Here is a 20,469-nt window from a genome sequence, read left to right as displayed (position 1 = left end):
TCTTCCAAAAAGTATATAATTGGGGAACAATTTCTGCAGAGTCAGCTTATTAATGGGAGCTGAGTTATTGGTTTAGAATTTTATATATATATATATATATATAATTATAAAAGTGCCCAGTTTTCTGACTATGAGAAGCACTTTGTACATAAACGTTTTCTTTCCTTTGTTCTAATGGGAAAGTAAACGTCACAGTGTTTTCAAGTCTTGTAATAAACAAATAGTGCATCTAAAGACCTTCTATGGAGCAATGATGACTGACTTCCTAGACTCCTGAATGAGTTTTCCAGCTCACTCTTAGTTGGGGATAGTGATGATATTCCTATTGAGTTTCTTGTTATTGGATTCTGCTGATTTTTCAGGTGGTTATTCTCTTGCAATACTCAAATGTAATTCCTTTTTGTTTTGTTTTTTTGTTTTTTGTTTTTCGAGACAGGGTTTCTCTGTGTAGCCCTGGCTGTCCTGGAACTCACTGTATAGACCAGACTGGCTTCGAACTCAGAAATTGCCCGCCTCTGCCTCTCAAGTGCTGGGATCAAAGGCGTGCGCCACCACCGCCCGGCTCAAATGTAATTCTTAAATGCTTACACTCTTAAGCTAAATGTTAGATGTTTTCTTTAGTTTACACTGAACTATATACATGAAAAATTGTTAGAATTTAGTGAATATTAAGTAACTGTTGTATTTTTACCTTAGGTACCTTAATGCAATTCAGACAATGTGTCCACATATTCTCCGCTATTTGACCACTGCTGTCATAACCAACAAAGATGTGCGGAAACGCCGGCAGGTGCTGAAAGATCTAGTGAAAGTTATTCAACAGGTAAAACTAAGCTTAAAGCAATAAGACAGCAGGTGTAATCTGTCGACTCTGGGCTCTTAGGTGAAAATATGTAAGGTGAGAGGGAGGTCTACCTGAGATGAGGAGAGGCAAGCCCTTAGCTTATTTTTGCAAAATCATGGTGTCTTTATGATAAATACAGAATGAGTGATTATTGCTTGGTGGAGCTGCTTGTTGATGGTTTATGGAGTTGTTGCCTGTTCCAGATGGTGATCTATTAAATAGAATATTGTACTAACAGTTCTTAATGTGGGCAGAAGCCCCTGCTGTTTGGTTTATGTGGAGCTTCTTGGGGGGAAAAACCAAAATACCAAAAAAGCCAAAGAAATCTTATGTAACTTAAGAATGCATTTATACAAAGAATTGATTGCTATTGTAGGGTATATATTCATAGCTGGAAAAGTACATCATTGTTTTTTGAGTAGAGGAGAGTAGGTATTAGAATTGAAATTTTGTGGAATAATTCTAAGATGAGAATTTAGAGACTTTAATTTGGGCATGTGACAAATTTAATGTGTTTATCTGAGGTTAGGGTTAGAATGGATGCTTTGAGAAGATAACATTAGGTTAGCTCTGAATTGGCACAATGTTAAATAGTGCTCTACAAGATCTAACTGGACATTTGGCTTAATTTTGTAGGAGTCTTACACATATAAAGACCCAATTACAGAATTTGTTGAATGCCTATATGTTAACTTTGATTTTGATGGAGCTCAGAAAAAGCTGAGAGAATGTGAATCAGTAAGTATGAATTTTTACTAAGCAATTTATATTCTTAAATTTCAAGATGTAGTAAAGTATTGAAGTAATTGAATAAGGAAAATTAAACTAAATGGTATATTATTGACAGAATGAAGTCACCTAATTGTCATTGTCTCCTTTAAGTTAGGGAGATTAAAATATCAACTGTCTGAATTCATCTGAATCTCCTTAATTCTGTTTCTCTAATCTGGTTCATATGTACATGCATATCACAACCACGATACCCTTATTTATAGATAGAGTTACTTATAGAATTTTTCAAAAGATTAAATTTAAAATTTCCTATAAACTAGGTAGTTTATTACAGTTATGAATTTTACACCTAATTTTTCATATTGTTTAGTTGAAACTAAAGTTCTTTCAGAGCAAGACTGGACCCAATATGTAAAGCAAACAGTCAGTGGATTTATGGAGATACATCCACCTGCTCTGCCTCCCAAGTGCTGGTGTGAAAGGCTTGCCCCGTCATGCTCTGATGCTAGTGTTTTGGTTTAGTTTGTTTTTTAAAGAAGTTTCCTTTCTCTGGTGCCTGTGGACACACATGTGGAAGTCAGAGGTCAACTTTGTAGAGTCTTTTTTGTTGTTTTCCTGATACTTCCAGAGATTTAATTCTGGTGTTAGGCCTGCATGCTATGTGCTTTATCCTCTGAGCCATCTCCAGCCTGGCCATCTATTTGTTTCTTTATTTGCTCATATTCCCAACATATTTGGGGTTAGGTGAGAGTGAGTACATAGTTTGGTGTTTATCTTAAGGTGACCTGAGGCTCATGATCCTTGTGCCTTAGTTTCCTGAGTGCTGGGATTGTACCTGTGCAGCCCCATCCTCAGATAGTTTTGTTTTTTAAAATTGGGAACAGAATTCTCAGTTTAACTAAGATCTTGTTTCTCTAAGGGAAAAAATGTAACTATACATTGTGTTAAGTTTTTGAATATTAGTCAAAATAGAAAACTAAAATCTTGCTTGGTAGTTTGTGTCACTGTAACCATGTGAACATTACACACTACTTATACATTCCTGTTGAAATAATCTTTTAATTATTACTGTCTTTGAAATAGGAGCTATTCATTGCAATGTTTCTTAACTCTGTCTTGTTGTAGAATGTTCATTCCTTTAGTTCATTCTTTATTTTTAAGTAGCTAAATCATATTGTAAAAAAAAAATGTATCAAGGAAGTTGCTCTGTTACCTCAAATCATCAATAAAATGGGAAGACATTGGTTCTTCTTGGAGAGTTTTGTTTTTCTGTCATTCTTTGTTTAAATTAAGGATTTGGACATAAGCAACATTCTAAAAAGTACTATGTTGTAGTACTTTTTTTTTAGATAGTGAATAAAACAATGAAGTAAACAAAATGAGTCGAGTTTTTAAAAACAGTTGTCAGCTGATTAATTTTTTAATATCTATTATGTATCTAGGTGCTTGTGAATGACTTCTTCCTTGTGGCGTGTCTTGAGGACTTCATTGAGAATGCCCGTCTCTTCATATTTGAAACTTTTTGTCGTATCCACCAGTGTATCAGCATTAAGTAAGAGCACACAGATTGCATGCATATTTTCTACTTTTAATCTCTGCATGTTCCCATTTATTATAATGTTACATGTAATGAGATTTCAGTTAATTCTATTTTTTTTTAAAGAAAAAATAATTTGCTAATAACTTATGAAAATTCTAACATGTTGGAATTTTGAGAAATGTTTAGTCTTTATTTGAGTAGCAGAATATAGTTCTCTGGAAGTGACAAGTTGAAGCCTTTTCAGCTTATTTTCAGTTACCTCTTTTTAGAGTAAGCAGTGTTGTTCTATTGTGAACGGATAGGTAAGATGTTTTTCAACAGTGGGTCAAATGACTTTGCCCTTAGCAAATTGGAAATGTTGTTGAAAGACCACTACATTTGGTAATAATTTCTGTTAATTAAGTTTGTTTATTAAATTACATATTTAAATTCTCATATAGTAAGCTTCTGTGACATCCTAAAATGTTGAAACATGGAAAGCTTGTGGTGAGTTTTAGTTGAAAGTTTCTCTGTTGTGTGAGAAAATAATTAGGAAAATTGTGAAATGTACATGAGCTATTAGAAACTAATTTCATGTATTAAAGTTTCAAAAATTATTAGTGTCTTTTGGCCTCAGATGAAGTCAAATATAAAACATAAAAACTTGGTACTTTTTATCTTTGCCTCAGAGGAATTGTATGTAGACCAAATTCTGTTTCTTAATGACATTTGGTTTTGGTAGGAGATCCATCCATACTTGCCTAATTTTAGTGAATTGTCCTTGGAAGTGGTTGTCCAGAGTTAGAAGTGTAGTGTGTTTTCACTGGGCTTTTCTTATGGGAATTAGGACTTTGTTGTAGTTTGCTGGCATTCTTTTTAAAATTGATTCTCTTTGTATTCTTCATATGCAAGTGATTGTGTGATTAAAAAAGACCAGCACATCATTGTTGAATGTTGGTACCTGGTTCTTTGTTTTTAAGATTTATGTTTAAGTCTTTTCTGTGAGAAAGGAATGTTGAGTATTTGGTTTTCTTTTTGTGGTTTTCTCCATTTCCTCATAGACTATGGTCACTTGTGTGTTTGGGGTTGACCAGAACTTTTTTTGTTGCCCTTGTGTTTGAAAACAAATTTAATCTTTGTAAGTAAATAAATATATTCTGAACATGTTAAGTCACAAGGCTTCTTTTCATTTTACTTCTGTGGTACCATTGGTTAGGAGTTTGTGCTAATTCTAGCTCTTTACCTTTATGAACAGGTACTTGAGTTCATTACTGTGTTTCTTAAGTTTGAGTTTACTGTGTTTGTCAGTAAAACAGACTAAATATTTATCATGTCTACTCTTGTAAAATGTATAGTTGGTAAAGGTAATAGACTCGGAACACCTCTGTGAATGTTGATGGTTTGATCTGTGTTTGCCTGGCTTGCTTTTTTGGTGCTGTCTGGGATCCAGACCAGGGCCTTCTCATAATTAATGCTAGGCAAGCACCTAACCACTGACCCACTGACCTGTGGACAAAGCTCTCCACTTTACTCTATGTATGTTTACTTTTTCTTGGATCTCTTCTGTTTTTTGCTAGACTGTCTCTAAAGATCTTAAACTAAATTTCTAGAGGGGTTCCAAAACCCTGGATTCTCCTAGTTCTTGAATTGTACTTACTTGAGATTGATCAGACTTTTCTTTGGCAGCCTTAGAAAATTAAAAATACATTTTTTTCTTTTAAAAAATACATAGATAATTTTCCTTTTCAAAATAGTAAATGAGGTCAGGCACATTCAGGTTGTGGGTGCTGTTAAGTTTTGAGCTTCAAGGACTCTTAGAAGAAACTTCTAATCCAATACTGCACATCTATAGAAAAATTTTATTTTAAGTCTTCTCAGTAGAATAAGTCTAGGAAAACGTAGAACTTTCTGTGGGTGTGATGGACACGCTTTGTTTAACCTGGGGCACTTGTAACATGACATGCATTTCAAGTTCTAGAACTACAGCTTTCAAATGTTGAGTGCTGTAATGCATGTGTGTGCTGGCCTGTATGTATGTAAGCAATTTGACGACTGTCACATGCAGTCTTACTTATGTAAAGTTTTGTATGCGTGCAAGTATATTAAATCAGGCCTTTTTCAGGCTGTTTGTATACTTTTTTTTCTGACACTAGAGACTTGTAGAATACTGACTCCGTGCACTCTTTTGTTACTTAGCAGGAAAAGTTAAAGGTTTGATGTCATCACAGATTACCAGACTTAGACTGATAATCCTCTCATACATTGTAGTGTGATCCTTACTAGGAATTGTTTTGTTGGGAACAGTTTCCATTTTTAGACATAATCTTTGTATAAATTGAGCTGAAGAGTAAACATGAAATCTTTGCCAACTGCTGACTGAATCAAAATCTCTGTTGGGTGGTAACTGTATCACATCTTGAGTTTTCTTTGACGCACACAGTTGTGATCTGGACACACACAGTTGTGTGTAACAGGGCTGCTATGTCATACCTTGAGGGTTAGATATTCCAAAGCACACCTAGAATTGAAAAAAAGTCACACCCTATCACTTAATTTTTTTTTATCTGTGTAAGTTATATCTCTTTAGAGTAATGAAGTTATAGACCAGTGACAGACTTCTGTCTTTAGTATATTAAAAGTAGAAAGCTTTTTCATGTGTTGGTGGAAAGCTATTTTACTGGATTAGAATAATAGCAATTGAAAGTAATATGAGATATTTATAGTAAGATTTTACAAATGCAGCAGATCTCTCATTCAGACTTCAGTGATCTATAATCCATTTAAATGAACAACAGAACTAACCTTTATCTTTATACATTACACAGAGAGAAAAGCACTTACTCTGTGATCTAGTTTTCAAGCCCTGCTATGTATTGAAGTCACCATGAGAAGTTATATAGCAACTTAAATAGAACCGATTTTTTTTCTGGCTTCACCCAAACTTTCTGAATCAAAACAGAACCAACAATACAACTTTTCAAAGAAGTATTGCCAGTGTTAGCCAGACACAGAGGATCAAGCAGTTACTATCCTCACAGGCACTAAAGTGTAGAAGAAGCAGATACTAAGCACACAAATACATTCACACTTAAAAGTTATCACTGATGTTTTAGTTTTACTTTTCTTTTGCTGTGAAGAGACACTGTGGTCGAGACAATTTATCAAAGAAACCATTTAATTGGGGGCTTGCTGGCATACAGTTTGAGAGAACTAGTACATGGCCATCCTGATGGGGAGCGTGGCAATAGGCAGACAGGCATAGTGCTTAAGCAGTAGCTAAGAGCTTCCATCTTACCCATAGGCATAAGGCAGGAGGACTAGACTGAGTCCAGTGCTGTGCCCTTTGTAACCTCAAAACCTACCCTAGTGACACAGTTTCTCCAACAATGCCACGCCTCCTAATCATTCCTGAAGAGTCAACAGACTAGGAGCCTAATATTCAAGTATATGCTGTGGTTCCCATTCTCTTTTAAACTACCTCAGTAGATACTTTGAAGAACAATATGGAGTAATAGGAAAAATTACATGAATATATATTGTATATTGGAAAGCCCACAGAAATAATTCAGATGAAAGTTTTGGTCAATCCTAAATTCTTTGTACCTGACACTAGACTTTCTGTAAATGTTTAGTGTGCCACATTATCTTGTTCTGTTCCCTGGTCACTGCTGGCCTGTTTTGACACAAATTAGTGTATATTCATATTCTTTCTAATTTCCTTTTTTCTTTTGTGGGTTGGGAAGATACATGCATCTCTGGCCTCTTTTCCTTCAAAAGGACATAGTTCAGTTGCTGAATACAATACCTTTATAAGGCTCATTGCTTATTAAACAACTTTATACTTGTGATTCAGAACATTCACTCTTAATATACTATTTAACATAAATTATGCAACATCTGTCAGAAAATATAATATGGTGGTATTTAATTTAATATAGCTTACAGGTTTATTAGATATATGTGTCTTGACATTTAAAAGCTATTGTAAAATAATTCTTGGACTAGTTTTCAACAGGAAATAAAACAGAATGGAAGCAATATTTTCAGTGCATATGATAAACATGTTGCATTATACACGAATATGATTTCTCTGGGGGGTAAATTTGGCCATTTCAAACTATTCTTGCATTTTTAGCATAACAAGTCAGTCTGTTTCATTTATTAAATAAAATTAGTTCTTAGACCTTAACATATTCCTTAAAGTTATTGCACATAAGAATTTATATTTAAAATCATATTTATTGGAAATAAAGAAATATAGTTAATAGTAGTTTCAGAGACCATTATCATCTCATTTCTGTAAGTTTTACTATAAGGTTATATATTTCAGTTGTTACATTCAGCATTTAGTGTTTCTGAGTTTTAGTGTTTGCTATGTCTGCCTGCTCTCACAGTTAACAACAGCTTCTACTTAGCAGATTCCTATAGTTAGTTCTCATAGCATACTCTTACAGATACACAGGCCTTCTCTTTCCATGTAGTCGTCAGTCAAAACCAGACCACAGGTTCCCATGTTGTAACCCTTAGTCAGTAACATTGGAAATAAATCGCACTTGTCCACTAAAATTTGGAAAACCAAGTTATGAGATAGTTATTAATATCACATGTGAAATCCTGGACTCCAAATCTGCAGTAAGATGGATAGAATAATGACTGGGGGCCTTAGAAGAGAGAGAGAGAGAGAGAGAGAGAGAGAGAGAGAGAGAGAGAGAGAGAGAGAGAGAGAGAGAGAGAGAGATCCTCAAGACCTGGTATTGATGACTTGAGAGATAATCAATGTGGAATCAATAAAACACTACTTAAGTCCCTAGATCAAGCTTTATATCTAAGGTTATAAGTGGAGCCACCAGTATTGATCAATTCAAAGAAACAAACAAACAAAAATCTGGTTTGTGCTGGAAGCGTGAACAATCTTATTTAAAGCAACTGGATTGAGCGTTTGCCTTTGCTTGATGTTGAGAATTCTTATACTTGTTAATTTTTGTTTCTGTATAACAGGTAAAGTAGTCAACTTAAAAGATATGAAGCAATTTCAGTGAAAATATTAAGGTCCTTTTGAAATGCTTCCAGATGGAGTTAAGATTTTTAATACTATCTGAATCTAAAATTTGTTTCTGTTTAGAGTAGAACAAGCTTGAATCTTTTTTCTCAGACGTTCTTTGCTTTGATTCATTTTATAGAATTTCCTAGGGTGGGCTAAGTCACCTTTATCTTTCAAGCTTTGATTAGTACATTTATTTGGTTTGTTTGATTTTGTTTTTTAAATTTTTAGTATTTTGTATGGATTTACTAGTATAGATATTCTTTTAAAAATATTTTTACATTTACTATTTTGAAGAGTGCATGAGAGAGAGCACATGTGTTTCTCCCTGTGTGCGTATAAGATGAAAGGAACCTTCTGAATCAGAACTTCCCTTCCACTGTGGGTTCAGGAATTAAACTCTGGTGGTTAGCCTTGGCAGCAAGGACCTTTACATGCTGAGCCATTTTGTCAGCCAGTTTTTACGTTTTTTTAGTTTTGTTCTTAAAGTGATTGGTAGCTTGGATAACCCAAGGTGCCATCAGATAATGTGCTAATGCATTAGAACTTATTTCAAATTTACTTTTACTCCATTTTATTAAGTAAAGGATTAAGGAACAACAGTGGAAGCTGTGGGATTACTATAGCTCAGGTGCTTATGCAGCTCTGCTGTGCATAGTGCTAAATCACTGTAGCCATGTTAGAATGCGCACTGAAAGAGAAGCAGGATATTGATTCTAGTTAGAGTTAACTGCAAAGAGTGTAATTTTCCTTTAAAATCTGAAATTAGGTGTTTCCTTACGTCAGCTCTAGGCCAGCATTGTTAACCCCGTTGAATTTCTCAGATTTTCTAGTAATGATAATGATGGAGGAAGAAGGGGGAGAGGGAAGGGGAACAAGAGATGGTGGTGGTAGTTGATGTATTTGGGGATTACGTGATACCTACTCCCTAAATCCATGCACTCTTGAGAGTTGATCTTTGCCATAAGCATCAAAGCCAGTTCATGTTTCATTGAAAGAGGGAAGAAAGAGAATTGGTTTGCCATGGCTGTTTTATGGTATTTATGAGGGAGGATAATGGGAAGCTACAAACTTCTATTGTAGCTAAAATGGAGGATGCCATTACTGGATAATTAAGTTTGAATATTTTTTGCTTTTTGTATTATGAGATAGATATTTTTAAAGATGTGAAAAAGAGCTAGGAAATAAGCTGATCATAGAGTTTTAGGGTGAAACAACTGTAAAATAGATTAAGGGTTCAAGATAGAGATTATTTGGGTAGTAACTGGAAACTAGTAATTCAGGCTCCAGCCTGAATTAGTTTCTGGCTTGAATAGGAAGGAATCAGACAATTAAGTATTGGTTGCCTTCTTTGTAATATACATGACACTCTGAATACATAGAAAATAAGCCATCTGAAAAAGGTGCATATTATTTGCTTTACTGCATACAGTCTGCCTTGGAGACATGTAGTCAGCAAAGCAAAGTGACTAAGAGAGTAGGTTAGCTATAAAAACACATCATCGTTGGAAGATTGATCAGGGTCCTTTTCTGTTTGAGAACCAGGTAGTCTCCTACCTAGGTCAATATGTGAGGAAGAGGGCATATGGAAGGCCAGCCTGTGCAAAGACCCTAGAGATAAATGAGAGTATGGCAACTGATGAAAGGTGACTTTCATGATGAGAAGAAATTGGTAAGGGACTTTTGGTGAGAAGCTGTGCTTTAAAAAAGCAACTGAAGTGTTTCCATTTAGATAGAGGTACACAGAAGACCTTGGTTTGAAACTGTTATTTACATAGCTTATAAACAGTTTGCATTATAATTTAAAATTTTAATAATGCCAACTACATAATTGTCTGAAATTTGGCTTTTCTGCTTTTAAACAGCAGAATATGGCCAGATACAGTGACACAAGCTTGTAATCTCAGCACTTGGGATAGTGGTAGACAGAGGCAGTAGGCTCACTCCAAGGTTGAGGCTACCCAAAGCTAAACAGCAAAATTCTGCTTCCAAAAATATTAAGTAAATAAGTAGAATGATATAGAGAAGATTGACTGCCAACCAATCCAATTTTAAACAAATTGTTTCACTTATGCTGAGTGAGATGATGTTTTTTAAAAACTTGCCACTTAAGTAACAGCTTCTTGTTACTTAAGTTAAACAGATATTTGTTTACTTAGTACAAAGGTGGTGAAATTTACATTTCAGGAAATGGAACTGTACTAATAGAAAATAGAGGGTTACAGGAAAGATTATTTGCAGAATTTTCCCCACTTTGAAAAGAATACCTTTTAACTGGTGGGTGGGGAGGTCTCTGTCATAGGCCTCCTCTAATCCGAAAGACTCAGGGTAGGGCTGGAAGATTGCAAATTCAGGCCCTCCCTGAACTAAAGACCAAGCAATGGCAATTTAATTGTTTCAGAAAGTACCAAACAGGTTAGGAATATAGCACTGCCTTAGGGTTTCAGTGCTGTGAACAGATACCATGACCTTATAAAGACATTAAATTAAACATTTAATTGGGGCTGGCTTACAGGTTCAGAGCTTCAGTCCATTATCATCAAGGCAGGAGCATGGCAGCATCCAGGCAGGGATGATGGAGGAGAAGCTGAGAGTTCTACATCTTCATCTGACGGCTGCTAGGCTACTGGTTTCCAGGCATCTAGCATGAGGGTCTTAAAGTACACCCCACAGTGATACATCCTAACAAGGCCATACCTCCTAATAGTGCCACTCCCTGGGCCAAGAATATTCAAACTACCACAAGCACAAATGTAGAGTACTGATCAAACTTATGCAAGGCCTGTTTTCAATCCTGATGTAGACTGTTTTATTGATAGACTTAATAATTTTTACACAAATTTTTTCTTTAGACAATGAAATACGCGTATGGTAGAGAGTATGTTGTTTCCTAAGAGGTATTTTTGGTTAATTGAATTGGTTACATTTGGATGAAAGCCTTATCACTACATAACTGCTTGTATGACTTAAATACATTTAAAGGTGGACATACTGTTAGATCCAGAATTTTTGTCTTGTCTTATTCCAAGGAACTGTTTTGTTGAGGAGTGTGTGCTATGTTTGTTGGTGGTGAGCATAGCTGACTTCCAGTCTTGTTGAAAATATTTAAATTCTCTAAATCAAATCAATGATATTAAAGAATAAACTGTATAATAATTCAGGTGAAGATAAAGGGCATTTAATAATAGTGTATACATACTAATGCATTCAAGTATAGTATGTTCTTATTATCATGTGTCTGTGTACTCTTTGTCAGTTGGCTGTTTGACAAGTAGCTGCTTAAGTCCAAGCCCTTTACAATGTGATTGTGAGTTGGGAAAATAAAGGATGCAGATCCATTGTCAAGGGCATTTTAGCATGTCTCCATGGTGTCAGCTGGTATTGTCTCTCCATCCCTTTCACTAGCATTGTTGGTTACAAGCATAACTGCAAGCAGTCCCCAAGAGCTCCATCCCAATCACAAATAGCAGCCTTAAGCACTTTGTCAGTGTCATAAAACTCTTCATCCTTTGATAGCTACCTTGTAGCATTCAAGATCATGTTTTCAAAACCACAAGTTTTATAAATGCAGAATACAGTAATTTTTTTGTCAAGGATCTTTACAGTCTAGCTGATATTATGAAGGTAATATAAGACAGGCATAAACAGGAATGGTATATATTTTTAAGGGTCATATATATAAGAATACATGATCCAGAAGTATTTGAAGTCTGTACAAAGTATGAGCCATACTATGTACAAAAAGCTAAGCTTCTATGTCTCTCATTAGTATGTTAGCAGATAAACTGAATATGACTCCAGAAGAAGCTGAAAGATGGATTGTGAATTTGATTAGAAATGCAAGGTTGGATGCAAAGATTGATTCTAAACTAGTAAGTATTGTATTGATCTGGTACATACTGTATAATAGTTGCTGACTATTTTTATAATTCAGGAGAAATTTTAATTAGAAATTTTATTCTATAAACCTTGTTTTATGATACAGGGTCTCACTGTGAGGTTCTGACTACCTTGGAACTCCCTGTACTAGAGTATTGTGGCTGATGTCTTTTGTGCTGTGTTTATAGGCATGCACAGTATTTGTCTATGAATCTTTGTTAGGCTGAGCCTGGTGGTACAGGCCAGTCACATCCCCTACTTTGGGCTTTGAGACAGTAGGATTGCATGTTCAACGCTCTCCTAGACAAACTAACAAAATACTGTCTCAAACTGGGAAAGTAAAACCAGGATGTGACTGTAGCTAACAAGTTGCTTGTTCTGGGTCAGGCCCCATTCCAGATACTGTATTCCCCACCAAAAAATATTTGGATGACATTTATTTGAATATTGGTGGATTAATATTATCATCTCAAACAGCATATAGGTGTACAACAGTTATGTGGTATTGTGTTGTGCTCATGATTTACTGAGACACTCCAGTCACTGACTTTATTAGAGTAATACCTCTTTCATTTCAGGGTCATGTGGTAATGGGCAACAATGCAGTCTCACCCTACCAGCAAGTGATTGAAAAGACTAAAAGTCTTTCTTTTAGAAGCCAAATGTTGGCCATGAATATCGAAAAGAAACTTAATCAGAACAGTAGATCAGAGGTAAGAACCAAACATTTTCTGATCTGTCTAGGATTTAGCAGTAATGTAACTACTATTACATGAACTTTGGGAACATAATCAGTATTGGTTTGCATTAATTTTATATTTCTGTTTAAGTTTACAAACATAGTATAAAAAAATTACTAAATTGAAACTACGTTTGATTTAGATATATTCAGTAGTCAAGGAAACAAAAAAATTACATTTCTAATTATAATTGGGTTTAATTATTTTATTCTTGTGTACTTTCTCGGGACTCAACACATCATTTTGATTCTGATAGATTATAACTTATATGTGCTTAAAATATGTTCTCTTTCTAAATCTAAAGAATTCGTTCTATAAAAAGTACTGCTTTTCCTGCTGATTATACATCAATTTTAATTTTTCTTTTATCTGATGTCCATAACTGTCCAAAAATAATGCTCTTCTCTTTTAGTAGAGGGCCCTCATTTTTGATGTTCAAAGAACTTGAGTGACCTTGTAACTTCAATATTCCAAGTCTTCTTTAATTCTCTTTAGACACTGACTGCATATAACTGAGGGTAGAAAGTAGTTAATAACTGGAGTATTGAAGGGCTCCATTGAATTAAGGTTTAAAAAACAGGTTAAATTACAATTATATTTTCCAATCAAGTCTAGTAGAGGTGAGCCTTGAAAGTATTTCATATTTTTTTCTTGTTTGCTTTTTTCCTATATATTCAGAATAAATTTGTTGATTACCTGTCCCATGTTTATTGATTATTGTTATGCTTTATCACTCTCCCAAAGCTATCAGTGATAAGATGCTTGTATCACTTCCTTTTCTGTTAGTGTTTTCAGACTTCATTTCATCTTGATTTCTCTCTGCATGTGTTTTAGGCTCCCAACTGGGCAACCCAAGATTCTGGCTTCTATTAAAGGATTATAAAGAAAAGAAGAAAAAAGAATAAGTGGAAGATACAGTAACCATTGTGTATAAAGAATGACATACATTTTTAGAAGCAATTAACATGTTTGCTACAAATTTTGGAGAATTTGAATAAAATTGGCTATGATACATTTTTTATCTTGCTTGAATTTCCTTGTGTGCAAGTGTGTTTTATTAACATATCCAACTTTAAAAACACAGAGAACTAGCAAGAGCAGGGTGTACAAACTTTCTCTAAAATACCATATAATAACATTTTAGGCCCTGGAGTCCTTTTGTTCTGTTAAAACTGTTCAACTGCCATACAGAACAAAAGCTTATGTTTGATTAAATGAGTGCGTATGACTACCTTGTAATACAATTTTATTTTAAAAAATATAGCCAAGTGCCAGAATTGAGGTTTCTGGCTCTTACCTTGATATTGGTATTCCTAAATAGGAGGGCAGATGTGCTGACATCAGGGTAAGCCAAACGTTGAGTGTTTTCTTATCCAGTGTGAAAGTGCTGAATGTCGTCCTATGAAAATAAAGGAATATTTGTAGCACAAAATATGTTTATGGAGAAAGCTCCACAAAGTGATCCTTTATCAAAAGTTATCAGTTCATTATAAAGTAGGATACCAAACACTTCTTAGGTGTCAAGTTTTGATCAATAGCTTCACGAGGACACATTAATAGCAAATATTTTCTCACAATTACTCAGTCTAGCAATTAGCTTATCAGATGTGTCCTAAGCGGATGAGCAAAAGTTCAGGGAAAGGATATAGTTACTGTGAAATATCTCTCTGTTCAGGGCTCAAAACTCTCAGGGAAAGAAAGCTAACATTTGAACACCTTAGGCTAGCCTAGAAATGTGGAAATGCCGGGAGTATTTGTATATTGGTGACACAGCACAGTCAGTCAAGTGTATGTATGTTATGGTGTAGAGCAGAGAACAACTGTCTCATTTCTGTCAGATTGTGTCCTATATCTGGTTCTCAACCTGTGTGTCACCCCTTTGGGGGTTGAAGGACCTTTTAATGGGTTGCATATCAGATACTTAATTACATTAAAGTTCAGAACAGTAGCAAAATTACAGTTACGAAGTAGAGGGTCACTATAACATGAGGAATTGCTTTAAACGGTAACAGCATTAGGAAGACCAGGAACCACTCCCACATTCTTTCCATTTCTGATTGCTTAAGGTCAACTTATGTGGATTATTAGGACATTGGTCAGGGACAGATGTTTCAAGTGAGCCCAAAAAGCATTCTGTTATTCAGTTCCACTACTGCAATTTCTGGCTACTAGTATACATTCTGTTTTTCTTGAAACATGCCACTATTAATATCACTTGGAAAACATAATTCATGGTCATTTTTGCACATTAATAGCATCTGTTCATTATTAAAACATATTCTTGGCATACAAGAATATAACTGTATAAAAGTTACTTGGCTGTGAATATAATCTTAAACAACAGATAAAGTCTTCCAGTAAGATACCAATTTTAATTTTCATGTCTGTACCCTGCTCTTCATTATATTCTGCAGCTTTTTGGCAGACACATGAGTCCACATAATCATAACCTGGATATTTTCTTGTGTATTTACATTGTTTTCTACTTATAAGCAAATGAGTCTGTGATATTTAAAGTATGAACTATACAAATCTATGTGTAATGTATATCGATATGTGTATAGACACACAGGTCATGTGTGTTTGGTTTTTGGTTTTTTTTGTTTTTTGTTTTTTGTTTTTTTTTTTCGAGACAGGTTTTTTCTGTATTGCCCTAGCTGTTCTGGAACTCACTCTGTAGACCAGGCTGGCCTCGAACTCAGAAATCCACCTGCCTCCCAAGTGCTGGGATTAAAGGCGTGTGCCACCACCGCCCAGCCACAGGTCAAGTGTTAAGAGAATTCAACATCTATCTAAAACAACTTTCAGCTGTTTTGCTTAAGATATAAAAGTCTCAGTACCTAAAGAGTTAACATTTTTTTTTCACCCCTGAAAAGTAAGCACTGCCATGACACTTATGTAAATAAGTGATTTGTTTATATCTGTGGTTGTATCTTGAGCATTTCAATAATATAAAGTTTGGGTTTCCTTGCTTCCAGTGTTAAGTTGAAATTATACTTGCTATTCTGTAGCTTGTTTCACTAAGCTTTAGTTCGTAGCTTCTCACTGCCTTTGGTATTGTTTCCTCAGAGATTCCATCCTGTAGGAAGCTCTAATCAGGAAGAGAAACAATTCAAAAAGGCTTCAGCAGAGTCCCTGAAACTGAGCAGAATCACTGGGCCCCTCTCTGCCAGCATAAGCAATTTACTGAGAGTCTCCTTCAAATGGAAGGAAGCAGAACTGAACTGTGCTGCAGAGAAGTCTCTAAGACCAGACCAGGTGCAGGTTTAGGACAACCAAGCCACCTGAAAGGACCTTCCAAGCTGTTGAGTTGCCTGCAGGCTGTGCAGTATGTTTCAGGCTCCCAGCTTGTGTGCTAGCAAACACGCCAGGGTGGGCTTTGGTGATACAGATGTCTGAGTTGGTTCTGCTCCCGTAAGTAGCCACTCACATTCGTGTAAGTAACCATAAACACTCATGGGTTCACCCAATGAACTTTGCTTGTATCCAAACTTTGGTTTGTCTTGGGGTCCCTGTGTGGGGTGAGTGTGTGTTGCATCTCCACAGGAAAAGTTTTGTCACACAAGTGTTGATAAACAAGCTTCTAACTTCTTGGTTATGTGGAGTTTTTTGAACAAAGTTTGAATATTGTGTTTTGACCAGTGGGAGTGGTGTGTACTGTGGTTATTGCTACAGAAGTGATTATCCTTTGATAACATCTCCTTTGGCCGTTTTCCTTTTCCTTTTTGCATTTTTCTTTTTTTCTCTGTAGTTCCATTGTTTTCCTTGCACAATTTGAGCAGCCTAGTGCTGTTTCTGTTCTTAGCATGGTTGTCCTAGAAAATTCGACATGCATGTATTAAGTTAAATCTTAAAATTCTCTGCACTGTCCAAATATATGGAATGTTTTATTGAATGAACCTCCCATCTTATTTTGACATACAACACCCAAATGACATTGTTTTGCCACCCTCTAAGATTTCTTTAATTGACATTTTTGGGTTCACTGTAATGTCTGAATATGAATATTTTTAGTTAAAGTGATTGGAATTAGCTATGATTACCAACTGGAAGATAACTTTGTACTGTTCTCTTGATGGAAAGATGGTCTTTGGATATTCAGTTCCCAAATTTCCGAGGTTTGTTTCCTCAGAATATCTGGTGAGGGTAGGGTAGTGTTGCATATTTTGGTTACTTTTTAAAATGTGCCTTCTGGTCCTCTGTAGATCTTTTCATCTAATGTCCTAGTAAATATCCGTTGAATTTCTCACTTTGGTGACTGCCCTACCCCCATGGTCTTATTTATAGTTTTAAAAGTCTTATTTAATATAGCTAGATGAAGATTGTCATTGAAATGTGATCAAGTGTCAAACTGCATATTTTAATGACCTATGCAATTAGAATGACCATTCTCAAGCTACCTCATCTATTTGGGTTTATACTTTCACTCTGAATTGCATTTTTATGCATTTACCCACTATAGACACATGCACATGTGCAAAAAGTAATTAAAACTACAGAAAAGTAAAAGTGCACACTGTTTAAACCTTACAGTCTGTACTGAATGTATTCTGCTACCTTCCTTGTCTAAGCTGTCACCAGTTACTTCCGTGAATATTATAACTTGGCTAAAGCCCCATTTTTCTAGATTAAAGTCTGGGTTCCTAAAAACCCTGTTTTATGCCAGCCATAAGCCTGCTGTTTTCAAACTCTTGATGGATGTAGATTAAGAAAACATTTTAAATCATCCTATTCTCTCCATGTGTAGGTGTCCTATGTACATACTGGTAATTGTGCCCCTAAACAATTTTTATAATCTGCTGTTTGTTACTGACCTACCCTACAGAAGCATTCACTGTTTCTAAGTTAGGTGCCACTTGTCTGGGAATTAGTTTTGTTCCTCTCCAGCCTCACTAACCATGCATGCACTTTTAATTTACAGTTTGCTTTTTCTCTGGAACTCAGATATCAAAGAAAAATTTCCTTCTGACAAAGCTGGCAAAGGCTGCCTTGTGGTATTATACTTACAATTATACTATTTTTGTTACTAGTTGCTTGTTCCAGAATAATACCTTGATTGAGTCTATATTTTTTAGGCTTCAGTAAATTCTGGAATTAAAAATGTTGATTAGAAGGTCTAAAGCTGAAAGCTGTCTACTTATCAAAAAATTGACTTTCTTGTGTTAGCTTGTGATATGACTATTACTCTGTTTGTCTGAAATAAGCACCAACGTGAATAAATAGTTGAGCCTCAATAAGCAAAAGGGATATAGGCAACTGGTAACTGAGCATATGCAGGGTCCCAAACTCAAACCTCAAGACTGCAAACTGTATAGCTTAGCTATAGAAATAATCTATAGTTAAAGCCTGCTGTCTACACCATAAATGAAGCATCATTTAGACTTGTGAAGTATTGCTGTTAGGTGGTTTTATTTTGTTTTTCTGGGGCAGGGGCAGGAGGCTATTACATGGAGACTTGTTTCATGACATTGTAGTTTATGCAAAGTTTTAAAACATACCTTTATTTTGATCTTTTCTCTTGGTAATGGTAAAAGTAGGAGTGAAAAGGCCTTCAGAGTTCTCTTTCCTTTTATCTTCCCAGTGTCAGTGGAACGGCTCGGCAGTGTACACAACCTCTTAGCTTCCAAATTGATGGTATGTGGATGTATCTGGTATAGTCTCCTCCTGATCTGCAACCATGATCACTGTTGTGCTTCCCACAGAGATGTGGGAACAGAGGGGAAAAGGTAGTCCTACCTTAGATATCTTCCCTGTCTGCTTGGAAGAGGGAGTCCACTGGGAATTATACCTGCATGCTTCTGTGCCATTAACACAAGAGCCATTCAAAACTGCATCAAGGCAGCAGTAAAGGCCAATAGTAAAACTGAACTATAAAGACGAGGAATAAGAAAAATTGCCAAGGTCAGGGCCAAACTGTCAGAGTGAAATGTTTGAATCCTCCAGTGAGACTTTAATCACTTCTTGAAAAACAGCTTACTGTTAAACTGTTTTTTGTGTTGTCCAAGCATAAACTCTGATGCATTTTAAATCAAGGAACCTCTGGAAAAACCTTCTAACTTACTGGAGAAGGAGCACAAACACTGTTCTGTTCATCCCATTTTTCATTTTCTGTAATAAACTTCAATTTAGAATCTGCACAAAAGAATATTAATGCATCTCCTATTTTGGTTCTAAAACTCGTACTGCCTTCCACTTAATCTGGTGTGGTTGGGAGAGTGCAGGGTTGTTGAGCTCTCTCTCTCTCTCTCTCTCTCTCTCTCTCTCTCTCTCTCTCTCTCTGTGTGTGTGTGTGTGTGTGTGTGTGTGTGTGTGTGTGTGTGTATATGTGTGTCTGTCTGTTCATATATCTGTCAAAAATATATTCCAAAGATAATGTGAATTAGTGTTAGAAGAGATTGAAGTCCAGAGATGTGGCAAATGGGCAAAATGTCATAGAATCACACCACACACACACACACACCTTTATTTCATCAGGATTTACAATGTAGAAGTTCTGTAGGAATAAAATATTGAGGTGCATTATTTTAGTGGCATTCCTAAGTATTACATCTACATTGCTCTTTTGGTCAAGAAACCACCTATTCTTGATAGGTGTTTACTTATTTATATAAACAGGTGTTATTGAGAACATTAAAGCAGTCTGATGTAAAAATGTCATTTTCTGATTGTGTCTACTGAAACATTGAGTTTCTCATTTTTCTTTAATGGCAAATGATGCACAGAAAAGAAGCACCTCCTTAGCTGTGTCTTTGTTTAGTTGCCTAGTCAGGTCAGGGCTGTTGGTCCATCTTGCATAAGTCATTCGGTGATTTTTCCTCTACTACCATAGGCTTGCACTTGGAATCTTTACCAACTGTTCCTAAGTGCTTGTTGTTCCTAAGGGCGCCCAAGGAGACTTGAAAAGATTCCAAATAAATTAGCTTTAAATCACTACTTTTTAAAAACAAAAAAGCATAAAGAACAAACCATTTAATGGCTAGTCATTATCTGTGTATTCAGAGGTCAACCCATTGGTATCGCTTGTGCTGCTGTCCGCGTAGATGGATGGATGAATGGATGGATGGATGATGGATGGATGGATGCATGGCTGGACAGGTGGGGTGGGGTTTGGTTAGGTGTTAAGATGCTCTGGATTGAAACCAGGGCCTCAGGTTAGTCATAAACTTTTAGTCTTCTGACCACAGCCTCCCTAGTAACTGGGATGGCAAGTGCATTCATTTCCCTGCTAATTAGAGCAATATATTCTCTGACTGACCTCAAAATTGGGATTTTTCTTTTTCCTTTAAAACACATGCTACCCTGGAACTTTATGTAGCAAGACCTTGAACTGTGTAGGCTAACCTTGAACTCTTGGTCATCATTTTGTCTCAGCCACCACAGTGCTGGATCACAGACAAGTAGCCATGCATAGTAGTATTGGAATTATTAATTTACATTTTGTATATGCACACACATGTGTGAAGGTGTACAAGAGTGTAGTCATAGGACAACTTGTGGGAGTGGATTCATTCCTTACTGCATACAGTCCCAGGGATCAAACTCAGGTTATCATACTTGGTGGTTAAGTGTCTTTGACCCACCGGGCCATCCAAGCAGCCTTAGTATTGGAACTTGGTTACCATTTGTACATAAGGAAAACAAATCCATTCTGGTAGGGAGTCAGTTAACGAATCCTATAGAGATAGAGGCTAGAAGGTGTATAGCTTTGTTGAAT

The 20,469-nt window shown here is 35.9% G+C and overlaps 1 protein-coding gene across 1 annotated transcript in view; it reads left to right on the top strand.

The window, feature by feature from the left end:
* Positions 1–13,769, top strand: part of Eif3e (eukaryotic translation initiation factor 3 subunit E) — a 31,931-nt gene extending 18,162 nt beyond the window's left edge. The window contains exons 8-13 of the mRNA XM_031358325.1: positions 697–823; positions 1,481–1,582; positions 3,019–3,128; positions 11,906–12,008; positions 12,594–12,728; positions 13,590–13,769. Of these exons, the coding sequence (XP_031214185.1) occupies positions 697–823; positions 1,481–1,582; positions 3,019–3,128; positions 11,906–12,008; positions 12,594–12,728; positions 13,590–13,628 (616 nt within the window). The 3' untranslated portion in view covers positions 13,629–13,769. The remainder of the gene's footprint in view (positions 1–696; positions 824–1,480; positions 1,583–3,018; positions 3,129–11,905; positions 12,009–12,593; positions 12,729–13,589) is intronic.
* The last annotated feature ends 6,700 nt before the right edge of the window (positions 13,770–20,469 follow it).

The sequence above is a fragment of the Mastomys coucha genome, unplaced genomic scaffold, assembly GCF_008632895.1.
Source record: "Mastomys coucha isolate ucsf_1 unplaced genomic scaffold, UCSF_Mcou_1 pScaffold7, whole genome shotgun sequence".
NCBI lineage: Eukaryota > Metazoa > Chordata > Mammalia > Rodentia > Muridae > Mastomys > Mastomys coucha.
Note: the sequence above shows the minus strand (reverse complement) of the source record. Positions and strands in the feature narration are given on the sequence as shown.